General features: G+C 29.4%; 5 protein-coding genes and 1 long non-coding RNA gene across 25 annotated transcripts; 4 read left to right on the forward strand and 2 right to left on the reverse strand.

Moving 5' to 3' along the window:
• The first annotated feature begins 112 nt into the window (after positions 1-112).
• Positions 113-4,797, forward strand: LOC123272139 (homeobox protein 5-like). Of its 7 annotated transcripts, none has more exons than XM_044738808.1 (8): positions 114-770; positions 859-1,370; positions 1,490-2,406; positions 2,485-2,674; positions 2,750-3,152; positions 3,218-3,624; positions 3,706-4,311; positions 4,374-4,790. In XM_044738808.1, the coding sequence occupies exons 1-8, from the start codon at positions 724-726 to the stop codon at positions 4,442-4,444; spliced, it is 3,153 nt and encodes a 1,050-aa protein (XP_044594743.1). In that variant the 5' UTR covers positions 114-723; the 3' UTR covers positions 4,445-4,790. The 7 variants fall into 7 exon arrangements, with proteins under 7 accessions (XP_044594745.1, XP_044594746.1, XP_044594743.1 ...); XM_044738809.1 differs by having other exon boundaries at positions 1,490-1,809; positions 2,272-2,406; positions 3,218-4,311; positions 4,374-4,789; XM_044738810.1 differs by having other exon boundaries at positions 113-770; positions 2,750-2,811; positions 3,570-4,311; positions 4,374-4,797.
• A 1,255-nt stretch (positions 4,798-6,052) lies between these two features.
• Positions 6,053-8,930, forward strand: LOC123272151 (sodium/potassium-transporting ATPase subunit beta-2-like). The gene is made up of 5 exons (XM_044738838.1): positions 6,053-6,366; positions 7,156-7,416; positions 7,485-7,687; positions 7,774-8,053; positions 8,159-8,930. The coding sequence occupies exons 1-5, from the start codon at positions 6,237-6,239 to the stop codon at positions 8,260-8,262; spliced, it is 978 nt and encodes a 325-aa protein (XP_044594773.1). The 5' UTR covers positions 6,053-6,236; the 3' UTR covers positions 8,263-8,930.
• A 1,172-nt stretch (positions 8,931-10,102) lies between these two features.
• On the forward strand, positions 10,103-12,475 carry LOC123272150 (sodium/potassium-transporting ATPase subunit beta-2-like). Of its 3 annotated transcripts, none has more exons than XM_044738837.1 (7): positions 10,103-10,257; positions 10,334-10,499; positions 11,236-11,376; positions 11,438-11,557; positions 11,639-11,820; positions 11,887-12,166; positions 12,250-12,474. In XM_044738837.1, the coding sequence occupies exons 2-7, from the start codon at positions 10,343-10,345 to the stop codon at positions 12,351-12,353; spliced, it is 984 nt and encodes a 327-aa protein (XP_044594772.1). In that variant the 5' UTR covers positions 10,103-10,257; positions 10,334-10,342; the 3' UTR covers positions 12,354-12,474. The 3 variants fall into 3 exon arrangements, with proteins under 3 accessions (XP_044594772.1, XP_044594771.1, XP_044594770.1); XM_044738836.1 differs by having other exon boundaries at positions 10,111-10,260; positions 10,317-10,499; positions 12,250-12,475; XM_044738835.1 differs by having other exon boundaries at positions 10,114-10,260; positions 10,337-10,499.
• A 199-nt stretch (positions 12,476-12,674) lies between these two features.
• LOC123272153 (sodium/potassium-transporting ATPase subunit beta-2-like) lies at positions 12,675-16,746 on the reverse strand. 2 transcript variants are annotated; one of them, XM_044738840.1, is made up of 10 exons: positions 16,656-16,746; positions 16,477-16,531; positions 16,276-16,283; positions 16,068-16,197; positions 15,805-15,999; positions 15,469-15,740; positions 15,320-15,415; positions 15,086-15,251; positions 14,922-15,020; positions 13,696-13,782 (listed from the first exon to the last, which is right to left on the reverse strand). In XM_044738840.1, the coding sequence occupies exons 4-9, from the start codon at positions 16,192-16,194 to the stop codon at positions 14,932-14,934; spliced, it is 945 nt and encodes a 314-aa protein (XP_044594775.1). In that variant the 5' UTR covers positions 16,195-16,197; positions 16,276-16,283; positions 16,477-16,531; positions 16,656-16,746; the 3' UTR covers positions 13,696-13,782; positions 14,922-14,931. The 2 variants fall into 2 exon arrangements, with proteins under 2 accessions (XP_044594774.1, XP_044594775.1); XM_044738839.1 differs by lacking the exons at positions 14,922-15,020; positions 15,086-15,251; positions 15,320-15,415; ... (4 more) ...; positions 16,477-16,531; positions 16,656-16,746 and adding exons at positions 12,675-12,856; positions 12,929-13,202; positions 13,272-13,447; positions 14,381-14,732 and having other exon boundaries at positions 13,525-13,782.
• Positions 16,717-23,297, forward strand: LOC123272146 (GTPase-activating protein skywalker). Of its 11 annotated transcripts, none has more exons than XM_044738821.1 (12): positions 16,717-16,982; positions 17,061-17,137; positions 17,562-17,647; positions 18,930-19,649; positions 19,764-20,077; positions 20,153-20,296; positions 20,379-20,513; positions 20,599-20,817; positions 21,589-21,678; positions 22,143-22,301; positions 22,384-22,613; positions 22,680-23,297. In XM_044738821.1, the coding sequence occupies exons 4-12, from the start codon at positions 19,115-19,117 to the stop codon at positions 22,819-22,821; spliced, it is 1,968 nt and encodes a 655-aa protein (XP_044594756.1). In that variant the 5' UTR covers positions 16,717-16,982; positions 17,061-17,137; positions 17,562-17,647; positions 18,930-19,114; the 3' UTR covers positions 22,822-23,297. The 11 variants fall into 11 exon arrangements, with proteins under 11 accessions (XP_044594756.1, XP_044594763.1, XP_044594758.1 ...); XM_044738828.1 differs by lacking the exon at positions 17,061-17,137 and adding an exon at positions 21,164-21,193 and having other exon boundaries at positions 18,930-19,529; XM_044738823.1 differs by lacking the exons at positions 17,061-17,137; positions 21,589-21,678 and adding an exon at positions 21,164-21,193.
• On the reverse strand, positions 18,664-21,596 carry LOC123272159. The gene is made up of 2 exons (XR_006511042.1): positions 21,300-21,596; positions 18,664-18,869 (listed from the first exon to the last, which is right to left on the reverse strand). It is a non-coding gene; the product is annotated as an uncharacterized LOC123272159 (long non-coding RNA).
• Positions 23,298-23,907: the final 610 nt, after the last annotated feature.

Consider the following 23,907-nt stretch of genomic DNA (forward strand, 5'->3'; position numbering starts at 1 on the left):
AATTTTTAATTTGAATATTTTCATTTCGCGGTTAATTGACAAACTAAAGCCCGATATTTATAGCAGCGATGAGAAGAGAAATTCGCAACTCGGAAACAGAGCTTTAAAAAAATGGCCATTAGCGTACGAACACTGATACGAATTGCGCGACTTGACAAATAATAATAATTATTAAATAAATGATACATATGGGTAGTTAATTAAAAGAACTACTCGTTATATTTATTTATTATTCTGGTATTTTCTAAGCCAAAAGTGAAATAATATAAACTTTAAGCTTAAAAATATCGGAGCTATATAATACGTGTTGTTGTTTTTTTTTTTTCTTTTTTTCCAATACCCCTCGTACTCCGTACTAGTGGACACTGAAGGTGATGGTCGTAATAATTTATACCAGTAACTTCATTATCATCAATTCAAGTGTTTAATTATAAATTCAATAATCACTGAGTAAATTTAAAACAATTAGATAATTGACAATAAATATTATTATTAGTATTATTATTATTATTACTATTGTTGTTGTTACTACTATTATTATTATTATTATTATCATCTGAAGCGAAGGAGTATTTTAGTAGTCAGTAGAGGTAGCGTCAACCATATTCGTGTTATAGTTTCGTTACTATTACCAGTAATCTCTTTCATCATCAAAATCATTAAAACGCGTCTCTGCGTTTTGTTTAATTACTCGAACAAAGTGAGTATCAATGTTGTCTGGCAATGGTGTGTAAAGAGAACGTCGTGTCATGGTTTGGAAACTTATCCAGGTAAATTTCATAACCCTAATTTTTATTTTATTTATTTTTTTTTAAATCTTCAACAGTTATAATAATGATTTATATTTATATTTGTTAGTTATAAGAGGATCGACATTATGTGCACATTGTTAAATATGTGCCTGCCATTTGAAGTTCGATATCTTGGAACCTGCATTGAAGATCGGGGAAAACGCGATTACAATGATTTGCGTGACACCGAGCATCACGCCAACAATGTTGCAGATTTGGCGGAACTCGCTAAATCTGGAGGTGTCACTGACACTAGAATTCGTCGCAAGCTTGTTTTATATGTAGCCCTTCTCCATGGATGCAATTATGATTGTGCCACTGATTTTTACAAGTGTCTCGCAAATTTTGACACCCAGGAGTTGGCTAATTTATTGGCTGCAGCTGGCCAGGATGAACAATCTCTTGAAGAATTGATACTATTGTACACAATGGCGCTCAACCATCCGGCTTTTACTTATGAGCAAAAGGCTATTTTTGGTAATATTTTTTTAAAACTTCAAGAGGAAGAGGAATCCAGAATTATCAATAACAATATTAAACACCAGCCGGTTAATGTCCAAGGACTGGAACTTCAAACAGGTATAATTTTAATAATTTTAATAATTTTAATAATTTTAATAATTTTAATAATTTTAATAATTTTAATAAAAAATAAACCGCCATAATTAATAACTTAATTATAATAATAATTTTTTAAGGTAATTGTATAATGCCACCACCGATTCAACACTACGGTGACATGCAATTTCGTAATCCAATGGTAAGTGGAATACCACCTGGACTATCGATGCCTCCACCACCTCCAGGGCTTTGTTTGCCACCTGATCAGATGATAAATCCTCAAAATCACACACCTGGTCAGTATCTCCACTTGGGATTCCCAGCGATAAATTCAATGCCCTGGACAGGACAGACACCAATGATGATTGGTAATAATCATCACCATCATCACCACCACCAGATGATGTACCACACAGTAACACCAGGAGACATGATTGTCTATCCAGCATCACCTCTGGTGAGTCGTCCGTCTTCACCGATTCAGCATCCACCACCACCACCACCACCACCACCGTCTAGATCTCCACCGAGTCGCAGTAATTCTCCAAACCGTCGTACCATGCGAACGTGGTCATCTGCTGAAGAACGTTCCAGTGGAAATATCAATCAGACAAATACTACAAGCTGTACCAGCAACAGTAGTAGTTGTTGTAGTAATAGTAGTAGTAGTAGTAGTAGTAGTAGTGGTGGTAGTAGTAGTAGTAGTAGTAGTAATAATAGTACTACTACTGTGTCTACTGCTGGAAGAAATGTTAACGTAAATCCCAATCAAACATCCGTTCCAAGATCCGTTGTTGTTGTTGTTACTTCAGGAACTCTTCAATCGACAACGCCAACATCTGGCACATATTCGCGACATAACAGTTTAACTGGTGGTAGTATTTCTACAACTTGTACGGGGGTTAAAAATCCTCCCAAGTTAAAGTCACCCTCGAGTTCAATTTCAGGAAGTACTGGTGGATCTACCACAGTCAATAATGATACTCTTCGTGAAACTCTCGGCAAGGAAATGCCAAATTACAAGGCTTGTTTACAAAATTACTCAATGGAAGAGGTAAAAAAATTATATTAATAATTTTAATCAAATTTATAATGATAAATGACAATTATTATTTATTGTTATTAAAATTAGATAAGAAGGATAAGTGACGAGGAACTGAGAGAAATAGGCTTAACACCAAATGCAGTAGGTCAATTGAGAAGCATTGTGCGTTCTCAAAGTTCTAATTCAACAAACGGAGCTCAGAGTAATCAAATAATTGCCGACCAAAAAAATAATAAAGTTGAGAGCTTTTTGGCAACTGAGCAAACAGCAGATGAGGTTAATTTCTTTTTCACTAATTAAATTGATGTAAATAAATAATTTTACATGATAATAAAATTTTTGTAATATCAAATGACACAGCAGCAGCAGCAGCAACAACAGCAACATCAGCAGCAACAGCAACATCAACAGCAACAACAACCCCAACAACAAGGTCAAGTATCTAATGAATTTTACAACAGTAAATTACCAGGAGGATTGCCATTTTTCCAAGACTTTCATCAATCAATTCATCACCACCATCACCATCATCATCATCACCACAGTCATCTTGCAAATATAACAAGTATAAGACGATACCAGACAATGCAACCGGGACCACCGCCTCCTCCACCGACAATGGACCCGAATCAGCAACTATCTCTATTTCATTCAGCTCCACCCTCAATTTACGCCACACAAAATCCTTGCTACGCTTGTTTAACAGTACCAGCAGCGGCTGCTGCTACTTCAACTGTTCAAAATCGTTATCCCAGGTATGTTATTAGAATTTTATAAAAATATTTTATTATATAAAATAATAAATAAATGAATATTTAAGTAGGTGTAATGCACAACACATGTACTGTGTGGCCCAATTGCAAGCATTGAGATTAGATGCAGACAGTAGTCGTCATGGCTCACAAAGCAGCAGCTCAGATAGTTCTACTGGAAGTAGGTCACCTCCAGGAACACCACCAGCAGTTCCTTGGCCAGGAAATTCAACATTTATAGCCAGTAGTACAATTATAAATGAAAATACATCACTATCAACAACATCGACTACAACAACAGTTTCAGCAGGTTCAAATTCATCTGAGCAATCACCAAGCAGTTCTTCGGTACTCTCTTATTCTACAGTAGCAGTATCCCGACAAAATACTTCAAGTTCAATCCAGTCACAGCAGCAGCAGCAGCAGCAGCAGCAGCAGCAACAGCAGCAACAAATCAACAATGACAGAACACGAAGTATGAAAAAAAATCAAACGATGAGACAAAAAAATCAAATAATAATGAATGGCGTAACTAATAATTCAAATGCCTGTTCAGTATCAACTGGAGCAATTCCACCTGCATCGTCGGTAAATTTATCAACGCCGGTACCATCACCACAACAACACTGTGGTATATCTGGTATATCTGGTATACCTGGTATGTCTGGTATGTCTGGTATGACTGGTATGTCTGGTGGATTCCCAACGGGAAATCATCCGCAAATGACGTTTTTACCACACGGTAATCATTTTCCTGGTACAACTCCAAGATTACCGCTTAACAGTACTAATATTTATTCGAGCGGTTATTCTCATACTATTTACTCGAGACCTACGGTGTCAATGGCGCCGGCGGGGTTCCAACCAACAGTATCTCCACAGGGCTTTCAGTCAAATGGTGAAATAATATATCAGTATCCAGGACAACCAGCCGGTACGCCACCACCACCTCCACCGCCTCTCCCACCACCAGGTATCGTGACAGGTTTAATGCCAGGTCTTCCCATTGGTCATCATCAGCCCCAGCAGTCTCATCATCCGCATCATGATCACGGCCAACAGCAGCCTCATCAGCCTAAGATTTCATGTTACAATTGCGGTAGCAACAATCATCTTGCAATCGACTGCAAGGAACAAACTATGGAAGATCTTACCAAGCGAGGTAATTTTTTATAAAAAAAATTATTTTTATTTTTTATTTCTTATTTTTTATTTTTATTTCAGCTCAATACCGACTGGATTTTAAAATACCCAAGCCGACAAATCCAGAGTGTCCCAGCGTCAGCGATGAATAAAGAGACACACAAGCTCGTTTTCATAATAATAATTATTATTAAATATACATTAATATTCATAATAATAATATTAATCGTTACGAGTGTATTACAAGTTTGGGGGTAAGCCCAAATTTTCTTTTTTTTTTTTTTTTTATAATTTTATTTTATTTTATTAACCGTGAGATTTAGGTCATCGTGTGTTAAGGACATCGGTGTGACTATCGTTGATATAAATATTATATATATATAATATTTATTTTTAAGAGTTAACAGTATCTCAAAACCTGCCAATTAATTTGTATTATATATCAGCTACTAATGACGTGTAAATTAAAAAAAAAGAAAAACAAAAAAAAAACTGAAAAGTTTAAAAAATATGAAAAATAATAGTGATAGTAGTATAGATTAAATAAATAAATAAATAATTAAAAAAAAAAAAAAAAAAAAAGGATAAAAGATAAAGAATCTTGTAAAAAGTATAAACGGCATAAATATTGCGCATTATTTCTATTTATCATACTAACAGTCTAGTATTTAATTTCTGGACATGAAAATTTTATCTTAGCTTGAATTATTATTATTATAAATATTATTATCATTAAATATTATCAATTATTGTTTATTATCAGTGTTACGCGTGCTTTAGTTTTATAATGCAACGAATTTAAAAACATTTTGGCCGAGTGACTTTAACTTGTTTATTTTTTTTTCTCTCTGAAAGTAATTAAATATGTATATTTTTAAAAATCGGTTTTTGAGATCTTACATTTTAAATTTTGGCTCAATATTTTTTGTACAAATTTTTTTTTTCATTTTTTTTTTTTTTTTTTTCTCTCGATCGACTGCATTTCAACAACCCGCTATAATCAGGTACTTTTTTTTCTATAATAATAATAATAATTATTATTATTATTATCCACTGGTGCAATTTTTAAAAACCATGTTTTTTTTTTTTTTTTTCAACCGCGGGTATGTAAAAAAATAATTGACGTGTATAAAAAAATATCCAGCAGTGTGTACAGAAATCTAAGAAAAATCATATACAACATAACAATGTATAGTTGTATGTAAATAAATAAATTAACGAAACAAATATATTTGCAATATATTAAAAAAAAAAAAAAAAAAAAAATAAGTAAACTAAACTAAAACATTGTAGACTCTGTTATCTGTGCGGATTTGAAATTTACAAAATATTTTAATCTTGTGTAATAAAATATTTATTAAAAAGCACACATTTAACGTCTGTTAATATTTTTATTTAATCTTCCACCATCTGGTTTTTTTTTTTTTTTTATTTTTTATTCTCTAAAAATAGGGAGACGGTATTTTTCTAAAAATATCCTGTAACAAAACGATATATATTTTTAATTGAAGCCATGGGTCTTGTGTATAAAAAAAAAAATATATATATATATATAATGATAAGTAGTACATATGTAATGATAAGTAAATAGTTAAATAAGGTTTGTTACTCGTGCGCAGTAGGAGGATTATTGAAACTGACAATCATATCGATGTCTGTGATATTGTATTTGCCTGTACCTAGTAGACTGCGATTGCGCATTTTCCTCCCCGATGGAAAAACTGGGACTGGGGTCTACCGAGAGATCGCTCAATATTCATCCCCCTGGTCTTTTCGTCCAGTAGCAGCGAGCAGCGAGCAGCAACCAGCTACCACCAGATTCACCATCTCACCAGTTATAGTTAACTGCGTCTTTTTTTGTTAGTCGCTGCGAAAATTTTTTTATTTAAATAAATTTAAAAAGTGTTTTAAATAATTAATAATACTTTTTTAAAATAATAAACGATGGAAGACAAGTCGAAAGTTGATCAGTACTACACACCACCGCCTAAACTTGGTAAATGGGAGGCATTTAGTACCTTCCTGTGGAATTCTGAAACAGGACAATTTCTTGGACGAACAGGATCAAGTTGGGGTGAGTTATCATCAGCCTTTATTTTATTTTAAATAATTATTCTTCTGAAATAATTCTTTGTCCGCAATAGTCTAATCGATAATCTCCTCGGCAACGGTCAATACTCGGGCGTTTTCTTTAAACACATCATCATCCCTCTTATATAAATTTATAAACTCCAACAATAGTTATAATATAAACAATTGCAAATTAAATTTCATTTATTGGGGTTTAATAATGTTGGATGACGTTAAACGTACCAGACAGAAAGACTCGTTCTTAAATCAATAACCCGAGGATCGATACCAGAACTACTAAGGGTTGATTTTAAACAGACTTTTTATTTTATTTTAAATTTTTAATTTTTAATTTTAAATAAAAATATAATATTTTAAAATTTTTAACAAATAAAAAGAAAAAGAAAAAAAAAAGTGTATATATATATATATATATATATATATATATATATAAAATAAGGGATCGATAGTACCCCCCATTAGTACCACCGCCCTCTCATTGAAATATATATACTACTGAGAAACATTTAAAAGGCTAAATTAATTTATATAATATTACCTTTAAAGCTTAACCGATTGTTACGCAATTTATCGTTAATAATACAAATAGAACGCGATAATTAATAATTAATAATGTGTTAATTAAAATATATATTAATAATTGATGATAACTGGGTCATTTAGCGAAACTATTAGACCCACTAGACGTTGATTGACTCGTCTGATCTTTAAATGCTATATTTGTCAATTCAAACAATTAAACTCTATTAAATATTGTTTATTATTATTGTAGCAAAGATATTGCTCTTTTATGTAATATTCTATGGAGTGCTCACTGGATTCTTCGGAGCAATGTTGGCAGTGTTTTATCAAACTCTCGACCACAAAGCACCCAAATGGCAGATGGAAAAATCTTTGATTGGCGACAATCCGGGACTTGGTTTTCGACCGATGCCGCCTGTCAGCAATGTTGAGAGTACTCTTATTTGGTACAAAGCAAGCAACAAAGGAAATTACGAAAACTGGAGCAACGCTATTGACAAATTTTTAGAAGGTTAATATATTTTATTTTTTATAATCATTATCTAATTATAATATTAAAATATTATATTATCATTTTAGAATACCAACCACCTAAACCAGGAAGCATGGCATCACCGGCTGTCCAGCAAATAATTGAAAACCGTATGCACTGTGATTACGGTAAGCCTCCAGCGCCTGGAAAAGCCTGCGAGGTTGACCTAGAAAAGTTTTCTCCGTGCACTGGACCCAAGCAGTACATGTACCCCGACTACCAGCCCTGTATATTCTTAAAATTAAACAAGGCAAGTATTTTAATCAAACTTTAACAATAATAATAATTCAACAATTTATAAATAAAAATTGTTTTTTTTTTTCTTTTTCTGTTTAGATTTTTGGATGGCAACCACAGTTTTACAACGACACGGAAAACCTTCCAGCAAACATGCCAAACGACCTGAAGGCCCGGATCAAGGGAGCCAAGATGCGAAACCCCGAGGAGTTGCAGACCATCTGGGTGTCGTGCGAGGGCGAAAACCCTGCAGATATCGAAAACATCGGACCTATTCAATACAAGCCGCGCTCTGGATTCCCTGGATTTTATTTCCCGTACACAAATTCACCGGGATACCTCAGTCCACTTGTCGCAGTGTGGTTTGAATCTCCCAAACGTAAGTTTATTCATTTTTTATCAATACTTTTGTTGTTGTTTTTTTTTTGTTTGTTTGTTGGTTGAATTAAAAATATATATTTGTTTGTTTTTTTGTAATTTGTAGGTAACGTACTTATCAACATTGAGTGCAAAGCATGGGCTCGAAACATTATTCACGATAGGGTAGATCGACGTGGCTCCGTCCACTTTGAGCTCATGATTGATTAAATATATTTATTAATTAATCTCAGTGATTGCTAAGTCACCACACAGCAACTTAAAAAAAAAAAAAAAAAAAAAATTAAAAAAAAAACCAAAAAAAAAAAGTCTACTTAATGCTTTTGTTATTATTTTTATTCAATCATTTTCTTTCTTGAGGGAAAAGAAAAAAAAATTTTAATTGTGTGGTGATTGTGTTTTGTATCTTCACTGCCGTGTTACCACGTCAATAATTATCATTATTATTTTTTATTTATCGATATAATTTTAATAAAAATAATAATGCACAAAATAATTGTTTTGTCATCGAGAAAGATAATGATTGATTAATTGTTTAATGTCGAGATTTTATTTAATTTTTTTGTACTTAATTTAATTAGCATCTCACTATCTGTTAGAAAAATTAAACAGCATATAATAATAATAATAATAATAATAATAATAATAATAATAATAACATTAATATTAATAATAATAATAATATACGTTTGTCTATAGAATTAGACGAGTTGAAAAAAAAAAAAAAATAAATAAATAAAAATTCTAAATGTAATTGCTGATGATTCATCACGCTTTTATAATCTAATCTGCGTACTTTATTAATTAATATTCGAAATTATTTGCGCAATGTACCAACTTAGGAATAAAATGTGAAAAAATTTCACTAGTCAAAAAAATAATAATAATTATTATTAATAATTAGTTTTAAATTCGTACTTGTGTTTTTGAATATATTATTATTATTATTTAGATTAAATTAGTGTTTAAGTAGTTACAGAGGTGTGATTATTATTAAATGCCGCTTAATATGTGTTATTTTATTGTAATAAATAATGCGTGCATTTAATGCCTCTTGATATAATTATAATAATTAATAATAAAAAAAAAAAAAGTATTGTATAAAATATAGAAGTGCAGTTGATGCTAAAAATTAAAAAATTTAAAATAACTGTTATCAATATAATTATTTAAAAGAAAATTTTTAACTTTATTGTTAATAATATGTAATTGGAAATATTATTTATAAAAAAAATATTAATTGCAGTAATAAAATCAAAACAAATGTGACTAATTGGTGATTTTATGAAATTTAATAAATTTAACAAAAATAATAATTATCATTGGTGTGCTTCTACTTATTTTTTTTTTTTACCTAATAATTTTATAAATCTCGGGTTGGATTGTGATAAAGTAGTAACACACTAGGCAGGAAGTTGTCAATTGGTATAAAGACTACTGCATTTTGTGTAGTGTGTGACTCACAATATATATTATATTATAATTGGGCATGTATATATACTTACACAAGTGTTAACCAGTTTTATTCAGATTGTAATTAGATTTTTTCTTAAAATGTCACTAAATCATTTTTTAAAAAAATTTCAACAAAGAAGAAATAAATTTTCATCCGAGGGGTGAAGAAAAATAATTTTAGAAAACACCGACTGAAATAAAAATCGAGATTATTTATTTTTTTTTATTGCATTAATTTAAAAATTATTTAAAAAAAAAAAAAAAATTTTTTTTTACTTACATTGATAATAACTTTTTTTTTTGCTGACATTTGTTATAAAAATTAAACTGAATAAATAAATAATCTGAAATGAATTTGATGATCTTTGTTGATATAAAGCGTAGTGTCAAGCTTTGTACCCCGTAAATACCGGGTGTGGATCCGTAATTGAGTATTGATTATAGATAATATTAAGCAAATGTATAGTTTGTACATATATTAAAATGAAAAAAGAGTAAGTAAGAGGGAATGAACATAAAGTTAAAAGGAAATAAAGAGAGAGAGAGAAAAAGGGCGTTAGCCTTACGAATAAAAGAGGGAGAAGAGAATAACGTTGGAGGGGGAACAATAATAGTTACCTCTACTACGTGGTGATGGTGATGAATGTTGCTTGAAAACGGACGCTAACTCGCAATTGTTGTTCATTCTACGAGCAACCGGAGCAACTTCGGAATATTCTATTCTCTACTAGACCACGAGACAGATAACCCGAAGTGAGTAGTATAAATTTACTTTTTAAATTATCTCTTTAATTTATTTATTTATTTAGTATTGTTGTTGTTGTTTAAGGATAAAATGGTGGCTAAGGACAGTAAAAAAGATCTAGGAGCCAAGGTGGAGTCGATGAATCCGTATGAAAAACCACCTGAAATATCAACAAGTCAGTCTGTTAAAAATTTTTTTTACAACAAAGAAACTGGAGCAGTTATGGGAAGAACAGCCAGCAGTTGGGGTAAAAAATTATATTATATATTATTTAAAATAATTAATTAACCTGCTGATAGTATGATAGTATGAATCATTCGGAAAGTATTTTATAAAACACTAATGCTATTTTTTTTTTTTTTTTTCTACTACTACGGATTCTTTACACAATTCTATTTTTATTATAATGTCACTAGTAATGTAAAGAAAAAATAAAAATAATGGTATTTATTGTTAAATAATGATTATTATGTATATACGGGACAATTGTTCAACTTCCCTTACCGTAAATTTCTATAACGAGGTCAATTGGCATTAAATGGTTGGATTACGTTAAGGTAAATTATATATTTTGAAGGGCACTCTTTTGTTTAAAATTAATTAATACAATATATTACGATTATTATTATCATTCAAAGATATCTAATACTTGAAATTAAATATTTTTAATGGCATTACCTTTGATCGTTATAGGTCGTTATGGTCTTTTTTACAGTTATACATAATAATAATAATAATAATAATAATTATAGCATTATTATTGTATTAATTACTTGTAAGATAAGCTATCGAGTAATATAATATCTTCCTGGTTTTAAAATGACCAAGTAGGATGTTGATATGGTAACCTTGACACAACATTGAATAATCACCGTGCGTTGATGTAATTGAATTGCTCCAATTGTACTGGAGGGCATATACTCTTGTTAATCCTTTTATTTTTAAATCACCACAAAAGTGATAAACTTTTATTATTATTTTAGGAAAAGTTGGAATATTTTATTTGATATTTTACGGAGTATTGGCTGCATTGGTTTCCATTTGCTTTTGGTTCTTCTTCCAAACTCTTGATGTCAGAATACCAAAGTGGCAATTGGATCGATCTATCATCGGAACAAATCCAGGTATTTAAAATTACTTTTTTTTTTTATTTAATTTTAATTAAAATTTTTTATTTAATTTTAGGATTAGGATTCAGGCCAATGCCACCGTCTTCAAATGTTGAGAGTACTTTAATTTGGTTTAAAGGAACTGATCCTGAAAATTACAAGCACTGGGTTAATCAATTGTCTGATTTTCTTGAAGGTTTTTTTTTTTTTTTTTCTATTTTTTTTGTATAATTTAATATTAACGTTATATCTAAATGTAAAATAATTAAAATTTTAGATTACAAAAAATTGGGATCGACAGCAGGTCGAGGTGCTAGTATCACAGAGTGTGATTATCACAAATTCCCAAGTCCTGATCAAGTGTGTGCTGTCAATGTCCGACAATGGGAGCCTTGCACCCAAGAAAATTACTTTGGATATCACAAATCTGGACCTTGTGTCTTCATAAAGCTCAACAAGGTAATACTGATTAAAGTATCCAAGGTTTTTCCTCCTCGTATTACTAACATTTTAATTGATTAATAGATTTACGGATGGAAACCAGAGTATTATACCGATGTCCAAGAATTACCGGATAAAATGCCCAGAGATTTAAAAACTTTGATCGGTAATTTGACTGCACGTCAAGCTAAACAATTGAATACCATTTGGGTGTCTTGTGGTGGAGAAAATCCAGCAGACGAAGAAAATATTGGACCAGTTAAATACATTCCTCAGCAAGGATTTCCTGGATATTATTATCCTTATGAAAATACCGTGGGATATCTCAGTCCATTGGTCGCCGTTCATTTTGAAAGGCCAAAGAGTAATTATTATTCCGACTTTATTTATTAATTATTTTATTTTCTTTTTTTTTTTTTATTTATAATTTTTTATTTTCTTTTACAGCTGGAATTCTTATAAATGTCGAGTGCAGAGCTTGGGCAAAGAATATAAAACACAATCGAAATGATAAAATTGGATCAGTTCACTTTGAACTTTTAATTGATTAAATATTAATAAGTATTTATATTTAAAAAAAAAAAAAAAAATGAATCTCAGATGCACCATCACAATTTTTCACTAATCATTATTATCGCTTTATACATATCCAAAATTAATATTTATAAAAGAAATGGAATTTCGATAATATTTTTAATAATTGTAGTATATATATATATAAATAATTGTATAAATTATTTAACAATTATGGCAAATTTATTTTCATGAAATTATAATTATATTATTTTTAAAATATGGGTGTACTATATATATATATATATATTGAATAAATTTATAAATAATATATTCATATAAATTGAATTAATATTAAATATGTAAGTACATAAATTTTATTCACAAATAAATCCCTGATATCCGTAAATTATTAAAAATAAACTCAATAGCAATTAATCATCAATACGTAATTCAAAATGAACCATACCAATTTTTTGTCGCTGGTGGAATATAATATTTTTGGCCCATGCACGACACTCTACGTTTATTATTTTATTTCCTTGAAGAAAAAATAATTAAAAATTAATAATTAATTTTTTTTTTTTTAAATATAAATTATATAAATACTTACTGGTAGGTCTTTTGAAATTGACAGCCACCAGAGGGCTTAAATACCCGTCGATATTTTTGTAGGGATAGTAATATCCAGGGAATCCCTGTATTTTCGGAAAATATTGAATCGGACCAAGAGATTCTCTATCTTCAGCCTCTTCACCCTGACAACTAACCCACACAGTGTTTAATTCAGACGAATTACCGTATGATTTAATATGATCAACCAACTTTTTTGGCATATCACTCGGTAACTCCGACGGTTGATAATATTCCGGTATCCAGTCAAATATCTAAAATAAAATTAACTTTTACTAAATAAATTATAAAAAAAAAAAAAAAAAATTAATATCAAATTTAACCTTATTTAATTTAATGAAAACACAAGGCGAAGAATTATTGAATCCGTATTGATTACTCGGTGAACAAATTCCAAAATCAGTGTCTAGATCAACAGCGCACACATTGCCCTCTTTTGGCTTTGGAAATTTATAGTCGCATCTTTGGCGGTTCGGCAACATGGTACGATTTCTGTAATCTATTTTTAAAAGGAAATTTATTTAAAAAATTTATTAAAAGAAACATTTATAATTTATAATTATAATAAAAATTTACGTTCAAGATAATCATCAAGTCGACGAGTCCACGTTTTTATTTGAGTTTCATTGTTGTTTTTGTAAAAAATTAACGCCAGCTCGCGCGGATTATCGGATATCGGTCTGAATCCCAATCCTGGACTCGATCCAATCAAACTTTGATCTAGCGTCCATCTAGGTTTATCCTTTCGTATTGTAGCCATTAATCCCACCATGCATATTGAAAATAATACAATCAATCCAGAGAAGAAAACCAAATAAAAAAGACCCGTAACACCTAAAACATAAAAAAAAAATATTACTCCAACAATTGGCAATCTTCCAATTTTAAAAACTATAAATAAATACTAAAATACGAAAATAATAAAATCACGTGCTCCGTATATATAATAATTATATTTAAAATTAGTTTACTGTCATTTATGCTGAAACTGATAATTCCCAAGTATAATACTTTACATACATGTTAATTATTATTATTTTCTGGTAAATAGAGAAATAAAAAAAAAAAAAGAGTATCCTTGTCATTTTTAATTACATTATACAACACGCATGACAAGACACCTAATAAAAGAAGAAAAAAAAAACTATTTAGAGCTTATCTTGTGAGATCGTAAAGTTTTATCACGAGTAAATAAAAAAAAAAAAAAAGATTCTTTATTTGATAGAAAATCTTTTATTTTGTTTCTTACAATGATGTAAAATTTGAAAAGTAGAAAAAAAAAAAATATCTATTAAGCGTTAGATTATTCTTTTATCGATAAAATTTTTACTATCTAATAAACACACGAAGAAAATATATGAAAAGTAGAACGAAAGATAATATAATATTTGAAATGTAAATTTAAAAATAACGGTGACTATTTGGTAATTACCCCATTGCTTTTTAGTTTTTCCCAAGACAGTTTTCTCAGTTGAATTGTAAAAAAAATCACTAAAAGATTTTATTTTGCTTTTAAAAACCGGAATTCGCATATAATCATCCTCGTACTGTTTTCCACTCATTTCTTCCAACAGCATCAATTAATAATTAATAATTAATAATTTAAGTAATAAAAAAGTGCTGTATAAAAAGTAAAAGAAAAAAATGATTAAGTATATCCCCGCGTGTTTGAATCAGTAGACTACCTACTCACATCAACAACTAACTAACAACTAACAACTCACAACTGTTGAACTGTTGCTGTTAGCTGTTACTTACTACAATCTTATTCATTGCTACACACTCTCTACTCTACCTTTATTTTAGTCTGTCCCTTCCCCACCAGCCACATTCTCAGTCCTCGATTCAACACATTCAATTCCAATATAAGAATATTATTATCAACAAGACACAACACCACGTGATTATCTTCTTTGTAAATATTCATTATTTATTAAATTAAAATAAACATACTTACTTACTTACTTACATAGTTGAAATTGCTTATTCAATCAGCAATTGAAAATATAATGGATTATCCTGATCTATATTGTAAGCCCACGGATAACATTTTATCGTTATCAATCTGTTTGCTAAAATAAACAAATTAAATATCAATAATAATATAAAGCAATAATGATTTCTATAAAATTATTACCTGTTATATTATTAAAGAGCAACGCTACTGTTGGCGACAAATAGTTTGGATGACCGGTAAAGGGAAAATATTTGACAGGTAATCCAGCAAATGGAAGATAATCAATATTACCCATGTGTTGATTGTCAAAATTAGTTACGCCTGAGCAAGAAATCCAAATATGTGCCTAACAATACAATTATAATTATAATTATCATCATCATCATCGTTATGTGTCACTTAATTATTATTTACCTGAGGGGTCGATTTAATGGCACTTTTTAATTTCCAAGGCATGTATTCCGGTAATTCCGATGTTGCGTTGTAATAAATAGGTGTCCATCCAAATCTCTGAAAATAATTTTCAAGTAATAAAAAAATTTATGATTTTTATTAACACATACCCTATTGAATTTAATATAAACACAAGGTTTATAAGGCTCCGAGTATCCGTAAGGTGATGTCGAGCATTTTCCCAATGAGTTTATGTCAAAGAAACAGGGTTTTTTTTTTGAATCGCAATTGTAATTATAACCAGAACTATTGCGATAGTAACTAAAAAAATTATAAATTGTATCAATGTATCGTTGAGGGTGTGATTGACGATTATTTTTGTTGATCCAAATAACTGGTGCGAGTGATTTATACGCGTGAATATTTGGCACAAATCCAAGACCTAAGATTATAGTAACATTAAATGAATAATAAAAAATTAATTATTATAAATTAATTAGTAATACCGGGATGTCCAGAGTGTGAGTCGCGGTTGAGAGGCTGATGAAACAAAATTCTTGATCCGGTAATGAATTTACCAGGCGACGGATGCTCCATGTACGGTCGATCTTTCGGGATATTTTTAAACCCGATCCGCATATGCAGGCCAAATAGTGTAAATAATAAACCGTAAAAACATAAATAAAATAATCCTAGTTGACCTAAAAAATATATATTTTAATAAAAATAACCTAAAATATTAAAAACAAACAGTTTAGAGACTACTCACCCCATTGTTTTAATGTACGGTCGAAAACCGCGTGTCTCTCTCTGTCCCAGAGAAACCGCAAAAAATTTTTCCATGGACCCAAATCTCTTATGGGCACACGACGCTCATAGTAAGGTTCGTCGTGCATTATCTTAATAAATAATAATATTTAATAAAACAACAAAATTCGGTTGAACATCAGCTGATTTCAATTATATATTTAATTTACTGTTATATCTGAAACAAAATTAAAAAAATCTGAAATTTCTTCTGTGTAAATAAATTATTTTAATTTTTTTTTTTTTATCTATGATTCAATATGCTTACTTAATAAAAAAAGGTAGAATTTTATTTTAATTATCAGAATAATAAGATAATTAAAAATGGTGGTTTTTAAAAATTAATAAAAATGAATTTTTTAAATAATTACCGGAGGCGGGAAACAGGATCGGTAAGTTACCAGTGTTTAAATTTTGTAGATGTCGCTGTGGCGCCCAAGTGTAACAAGAATTGATTTTATTATTTTTTTTTTGTTAATATATACATTAGCATTAGAGGAAAATGTATATAAACTGTAGTCAATATAAATAAGGACTGTCTCTATTGTACCTTGATAATATATGCTGGTGTCTCTGTTGCTCGGGAATAATTTTAACCCCTCACACAATTACAGCAACGACAAGTGCGGTATAAAGGTATACCTATTGAGAATAGTGGTGTATTAATGTTATAAATGTGTGTTGTAAATATACAAAGTATACAGGGAGTACAGAAGAGGGAAGAAGAGAAGAACATTCAAGTATAGTAATAAGAATATAAAAAAAAATAAAATAATAAAAAGTAAGACGAGGGTTTGTGTTAGCTAAATAATAAGAACAAGTAACCAGCAAAACTGAGGAGAACTGCTGAACCACAAGTGTAACAGACTAACAGAGAGTAAGTATTCAAGTATTGAGAGTATTGAAACGGTAATAAAAATAATAAAACAACCGAGATTAAAATATAAATGTTTAGTTTTAGTTTTTACTCTCAGTGTGTTCTCGATCCATTCCGACATCACCAATCACGAGCATCACTACTTACTCTTTCGTGTAAATAATTTTTTCAACAATCAAAAAATCAGTGCTCTTAAATAATAATAATAAAAGATAAATGTATTAATCTTTAGTTGTTACTGCACACGTACACACCTGAATAGTAATTGACAACTCTTGTACTGCAATAATTCAATACAATTAACACTCGACACACTGTTGTTATATATTAGTGTTAGTGCTCCTTCTTCCTGGTGGTATGGTGTTGTTTGCTTTTTAGGTGTAATATATAATCTTTATTTACTTTTTTTTTTTTTTTTATTTTATTTATTAAAAAAATTTATCCATCATAACAATAACAATAATAATAATAATTGGTACAGTGAGATTGTCAAGTGTATTATCAGTAAAGTGATAGTGAGGATCACTCCTAATAAAACTAATAAATAACCAACTTATAAAATTTATTATTCTGCTCCAGGTTGTTGTTCCGATGTTTCTAAACTCAAGCGGACATTATTTATTAAAATAAATTTCCTGTGGACTTATGCTGATTAAAATTTGGCGGTAATTAATTAATTAATTCATTTATAATAGTAATAATAAAAATATTAATATTAATAATAATTTGATTTATATAATAGATTTAAAAAGCAGCGAGGTCGCAAAAGCTCTAGTTATCTCTGGTGCCCCTTAGCTTGGCACACAGACTCCGCCCTTTCAATTTTACCTCGTTAATTCGAAACCACGATTTCATCCGCATTAATGGCAAATGGCAAATGGCAATGTCACCATCACACGCATTATTCATACACACCTAAGCAATAAAATTAATTTTTTTATTTTATTCCATCTATAAATACTGATAATAACAAAAAATTTTTTTTTTTCTATTATTGTTTACTTTTACTTTTATATTATTATATTTATATTTATAATTATAATTATAATAATACTCGAGTCAACAACTTGTATAATAATATTATTACCATAATCTCTTTTAAAATATTCAATTTATTATTAATAAAAAAAAGGAATAATATATTTTGTTGGCATTTGGTTCATGTATAATGTCATGTGATTTGGATAGTTGCCATTAAATACACGCACACATTTATATATTTTTTTTTTTTTTTTTTTTTTTTTTTCGGCTCTAATAATGGAAACATTCAAACTTTTAGCCGCTACTAACTAAATATTATTTATAAAAATTATTATACAGGATGATAAGAGTTAGAGCAAGGATGTACTTGGAATAAATTTTAATCGAGACGTTCTGTGTTACAATCATTATCATCATAATCATCATAATGATGATGTGTGTTAAGAATGAGAAACAAGAAAGATGATGATGAAGAAGCGCATGTTACTAATTTTAACATTTTATTCCATAGGTTGTTCTTTGAGCTTTAAACGAGATGCATTAAATTATTTTACCGTGTGGCAATACTTGAGTGATTTGTACTCAAGATTCAAAACATCAAGAATAACTCTGATAAATATTTTTTTTTATTACCTCAGATTTAGTGATGAAATTATTTATAAGGAATTATAATTCATGTAAGATTTTTTTTTTTTTTTTAAATTTGTTTAAAGTCGCATAAACTACTAAGGTAATCAGCGACTACGGTAGGGGGTAAACTTTTGAGATTGGAACTCGTTTTTATTTTTTGGGCTGAGCAGAATAATACACTTAAATATTATAAAAAATTTATTGATGTACGCCGGACTCGAACCCGGTCCAATGCTTTGGTAAGCAAGGGCCGGATCCGATAGGGCTACTGCACGCCTGTATGTAAGATTAAAAATAATTTTTCATAATAATAATAATAATTATTATTTATTTCAGATGAAAATAGTAACAACTGTAGACCTGACATAAAGTGGTGATGATAAATAAGTTGATCATTCGAATAATGGACGGGGGTCCGATGCCACCGTAGTTATCAGCATCAACAACAACAACAACCAACCAACCAACCAACCAACCGACACACTATAGATATATATTTCAACCTACGTTAATGTATTGCTATGATAACAACAACAAATAGTTCAACAAGTAATAGTTCATCTTTGGCAGGAGCACTATCAGTAAATATGTCAATTATTGAAGAAGATTCTGTAAATTTAACAACAACTACATTAACAACCGACGAGCCATTTCCACCGCACGTTGACGCAACAAATATTGTTATAAATCCCGAGTCACCGTCTAGCAAGAAGCAATCTCTCAAGACATTTAATGAAGTAAATACCCTGATTCAGGGAAACAGGAAACGTGACGTAAAAATAATATTAAGGGAGAATGCTTGGCCGCTTAATAATGGAATCAGAGCCCACTTGTGGCCGGCGCTCTGTCAGCAACACACTTCAGCTAAAAATATTTTTACTAAAGCTGAAGATGGCTTTTATTGGGCCATGGTTACCTCATTGTTCGGTACTGTTGGTAAGAATGATAACGATAGCAATCATTATCGGGATAGTGTTGTTAGTAGCCTAACTGGGGGAGCTATTGCTTTTCCCGCCAATCCTACTCCTTCCCAAATAGTACAATTAATCGAAGAAAGTAAGGCGGCTTCATTTTTTTTTTTTTTTTTAATTTTATTTGCTATTTGCTGTTATAAATCATTTGACTTTTTTAAAAGATTTTTCATTATTAATAATTTAATAATTGTTTCAGAACTGTCGGAAAAGTCAATAGTATTACCGTCGTTTGTCGATAGTAGCCATTGTTTGTCCTACAATTTAACCGGAAAGGGTAGAAATATTGCAGACCGCGTAGTTTCTGTTCTGGGATTCTCATGCCCGGATATAACTTACAGTCCGACGCTTTATCCATTCACGGCTCTACTGTTGCACTTTATGACTGAGGAAGACTGCTATCACTGCATGGCGAGCTTGGTTGCTTGCAAGGACAAAGTATTTGTTACCCAAACTAAATTATTATTTGAAGTTACGTGGAAAACTGTCGAACAAATAGCCAAAAAATATGTTGTAAGTTTTTATTATCATAATTATAATTTTTTAATATTTAAATAATAATATTTTTTAATTTTTTAATTTTTAAAGAAATCAGCAGCAGCGCATTTATCAAGACACAGTGGTATGAGAGGCGATAGAATTTATTCAGACTGGATTTGGTGGATCCTTCAATTGCTTCCCTTTCAGCATATTGTCAGAGTGATGGATTGTTTTTTACACGAAGGTTCCAAGGTATTAGATAATTTATAAAAAATAAAAAAAAAATAAAAATTTCAATTAGTATATTATTGATGTTTTTTTTTTCTTCTTTCAGGTATTTTATCGAATTTCAATGGCTATATTGTTATTATTTTACAAACATTCATCATCACAGTCGTCTGAATGGATGCAAGAAATAGTTAAACACGGTTTAGATACAGCATTATCAAAATTTTGCCGACAAATACCGGTAAATATAATAATAATAATAATAATAATAATTATTTTTATTATTTATAGTTGAATAAAAATATTGTTTTGTTTGTTGTTGATAGGTAAGCCCGGCAAAATTATTAAGAATAGCATTTGGAATTCGCGGATTGACATCGGCTTACATATCAAAAGTATTTTTACGTACAGAATTAACATTAAAGAGCAGGACTGTATTAACAGGCTCACGATCACTAGCACGATCAAGATCATCGGACAATTTACCAACAAGTCAATCTCAAGTCAACATACAGATGATGTCACACACACTCACTATTAGAGAGGTAATATACTAGTTATACTTAAAAATAACTACTATACCAAATAAACAACATATTTTATTTAATAATATATTTTTAAATTGGCAATGTTAATCATATATTAGATATTATAATAACAGCAACAACAACGAGGATATTTATAATTACTAAAAATCCCTAAAACACTTGCTCGGTATTTTATTTAAAATTTATCTATGGGTTGCTATCGGCGTTGTTAATTAAATTTTATTTTATTTTATATTCTTATATTCTGTCGATCAGTTACTTGTGTACTAATGAAAACTCATTTTTTATTTTTTTATTCTTCATTTGTTTCTTTGAATTATTGCTGATGATAATTTGTTTTCAGAAAGAGTGTGAAGAAACATTCAAAGACAGGGTATTGTATAATTATCTTTTTGGCAAATGTGTCGTTTATTTTCATGTGCTATCTTTTGCCATTGTGATGATCTAAAACTACTCTGTTTATCACCTTTTTTACATACCTAATAATTATTATTATTATTAATCGCGTTATTTTTTATTTTATTATATAAATTACTGTCGCGTGAGCTTTTTTATATACTACACACAAGACCTCATCCTCGCGATTATCTAAAATTTCAGAAAGATTAACCTGCCATTATAAACATTTTATCTTTTTAATAATTGTTAATATAATAATAATTTTTTTTTTTTTAATCATAAAAATAATATTGTGTGTGTTTGGCTGCAATGGATTAATAAAATGTCACTCTAATGACTATTTATAACAAAATAAATAAAAATAATAAGGGTTCACATAGTCCGGAACCGCGGTCGTATGCAATGGGAGCTTACCCTATACAGGGAATAAAATCGCTAGTCATTGAAGAAGATGAAAATGTAAGTACTAGATGTTGAAAAAAAAAAAAATCAAGTAGCAGAGTGTCATATATATTATTGTCGTCGTCCATTAGGTGTCTGGCTGCTACTACTGATGAGTTATTAAAATTCATTTTATTTATTTATTTAATTATTTTATTTATTCCAGATATTATTAAATTTATTTATTTATTATTATTATTATTATTATCATTATTACGAGGATGGTGGTCAATCATCTATTATTCATTAAAAGTATTGTATTGAATTGCTGCTTCTTCATGCATTCATATTCTTATTTTTTATTTATTAATAAGAAGAAAAAATAAAAAAATAAAATGACTGCATGAAGTAATTTATGTTTGAGCATGTATTTATTTATTTAAATTGAATATTTTAGTTGAAATTTAAAATTGTGGATGCATGACGAGAAATTAATTTAAAATTTTGTTATTTAATTATTTTCTTCTTCTTTCTTTTAATAGTTATTTACACTGTGGTCGTGGTTGCCTGTGAGGATAACAATGTATCAGCCTACTCTATTGTACACCACCGAGGAACACGGATGTTCTTTAACAACATTTTATTTACGAGTTGAACAACACGAGCCTACTTTGCTAATGATTAAAACGTGTAATAATGAGGTGAGTAATCACTAATCACAGTTAATTTTAATTATATACTGAAAATAAATAATTGTTGTATTTGTTTTTTTTTTTTTTTAAGGTATTTGGTGCATATTGTTCGACGAGATGGTGTGAAAGAAATATGAAAGACGACAAGGGACACAGACAAGCGTACTTTGGTACTGGAGAAACATTTTTATTCAGTTTATATCCAGAGCGTGCTAAATATCCGTGGGTTGGAATGGATTCTACGCACAATGACATAAAAGTTCATCATTCGGCTGAACTCTTTATGGCTGCTGACTCTAAAATGATAACTATCGGTGGCGGGTAAGTTTTTTTTTAATTATTTAATAAATAAAAATAAATAAAAATAAAATATTTAAAAATTTTAAGTGATGGACAAGCAATTTGGATGGACGAGAACATAAGATACGGAAAAACAGATCACTGCTCGACATTCAACAATCCGCCTCTCTGCGCCAGTGGTGATTTTGAAATTCGAGTACTAGAAGTTTATGGTTTTTCCGGAGCTTAATTCTAATATTTATTATAAAAATAACTTTTAAAGTCTACTGCCATTAAATATTCTCTCTATCTGTGTCGATAGTTGAACTATAAAAAAAAAAAACTATAGTAACAATAATAATAATATCAATAATTTCGTGTGTCATCGATGTTTAATATATACATATAAATTTTAATATATACTATTGCGTATCCTACTGCTTGAAGAATAGTATTATTGGAATTGCCAATTAGTCAGCTGTTGAAATTATAAATAAATAATAATAATTGTACAATTAAAAAAAAAAAAAATAAGAAAAAAGAAACACTCGAGTGCATTACGCAGATGTTTTTTTTTTTTCTTTTTTCTTTTTTTTATTAGATTATTATTAAGTATATATGTTGTATGTAAATAGTAATTAAACACTAAACAGGATAATGTTGCTGCTTCTGTAATAAACAATACAAGTCTGCGTTGGGAACAATTGACCGCGTATTTATTTATAGAGAAAGAAAAACAAAAAAAAAATGATAATAGAAGCAATTGAGTGAGACAATTATTTAAATAATTTATGTATAGACTTTAATAACAAATATGACTGCGCCTAGTCGACGATTGTCTATCGAGCATGACTCTCTTTTTATCCAAAAGAAAAAAAGAAAGAAAGTAAGAAATTGTGTGTCTTGTAGAGATTGATTTTTATTTTTATTATTAATTATTTCTTTTTTCTTTTGTTCATTATATTCCAAAGTCAATTAAACTCCTGATTATTTTATATAAATAATATTTAATAATATATTTATGTTAAGTATCACGCCTCAAATACAAATAGTGTATGAACAATATTTTTGACGACAATAATGTTGAAAAATAGTTTATTATTAAGTATTGAAATTATTTATTCTACGTAAAATGTTTATTATTATTATTATTTTTTGTTCTTTTAAAGTCGTACTCATTGGACCTGAATTAGTTGATATATATATATATATATATATATATATATATATATATATATATATAAATATACACTGTAAATATTAAACTATAATTTAACTGATTTATATTATTTTTAATGTAAAAAAAAATTCGTCAGATTCAATGATCAAAGTATTG

The sequence above is a fragment of the Cotesia glomerata genome, linkage group LG9 (genome assembly GCF_020080835.1).
Source record: "Cotesia glomerata isolate CgM1 linkage group LG9, MPM_Cglom_v2.3, whole genome shotgun sequence".
Taxonomy (NCBI): Eukaryota; Metazoa; Arthropoda; class Insecta; order Hymenoptera; family Braconidae; genus Cotesia; species Cotesia glomerata.

Bases quoted from the DNA above. Each gene is read 5' to 3' on its own strand.
- LOC123272139 (XM_044738805.1), top strand. From the start codon at position 724: ATGGTGTGTAAAGAGAACGTCGTGTCATGGTTTGGAAACTTATCCAG. The intron at 771-858 runs GTAAATTTCATA...TATATTTGTTAG, and splicing joins TGGTTTGGAAACTTATCCAG to TTATAAGAGGATCGACATTA. The intron at 2,407-2,484 runs GTAAAAAAATTA...TATTAAAATTAG, and splicing joins AAAATTACTCAATGGAAGAG to ATAAGAAGGATAAGTGACGA.
- LOC123272151 (XM_044738838.1), top strand. From the start codon at position 6,237: ATGGAAGACAAGTCGAAAGTTGATCAGTACTACACACCACCGCCTAAA. The intron at 6,367-7,155 runs GTGAGTTATCAT...TTATTATTGTAG, and splicing joins ACGAACAGGATCAAGTTGGG to CAAAGATATTGCTCTTTTAT. The intron at 7,417-7,484 runs GTTAATATATTT...TTATCATTTTAG, and splicing joins TATTGACAAATTTTTAGAAG to AATACCAACCACCTAAACCA.
- LOC123272146 (XM_044738821.1), top strand. From the start codon at position 19,115: ATGATAACAACAACAAATAGTTCAACAAGTAATAGTTCATCTTTGGCA. The intron at 19,650-19,763 runs GTAAGGCGGCTT...TAATTGTTTCAG, and splicing joins AGTACAATTAATCGAAGAAA to AACTGTCGGAAAAGTCAATA. The intron at 20,297-20,378 runs GTATTAGATAAT...TTCTTCTTTCAG, and splicing joins TTTTACACGAAGGTTCCAAG to GTATTTTATCGAATTTCAAT.
- LOC123272150 (XM_044738837.1), top strand. From the start codon at position 10,343: ATGGTGGCTAAGGACAGTAAAAAAGATCTAGGAGCCAAGGTGGAGTCG. The intron at 10,500-11,235 runs GTAAAAAATTAT...TTATTATTTTAG, and splicing joins AAGAACAGCCAGCAGTTGGG to GAAAAGTTGGAATATTTTAT. The intron at 11,821-11,886 runs GTAATACTGATT...ATTGATTAATAG, and splicing joins TCTTCATAAAGCTCAACAAG to ATTTACGGATGGAAACCAGA.
- LOC123272153 (XM_044738839.1), bottom strand. From the start codon at position 14,525: ATGCTGTTGGAAGAAATGAGTGGAAAACAGTACGAGGATGATTATATG. The intron at 13,783-14,380 runs GTAATTACCAAA...TTTATGTTTTAG, and splicing joins AAAAACTAAAAAGCAATGGG to GTGTTACGGGTCTTTTTTAT. The intron at 13,203-13,271 runs GTTAAATTTGAT...ATTTTATTTTAG, and splicing joins TTTTCATTAAATTAAATAAG to ATATTTGACTGGATACCGGA.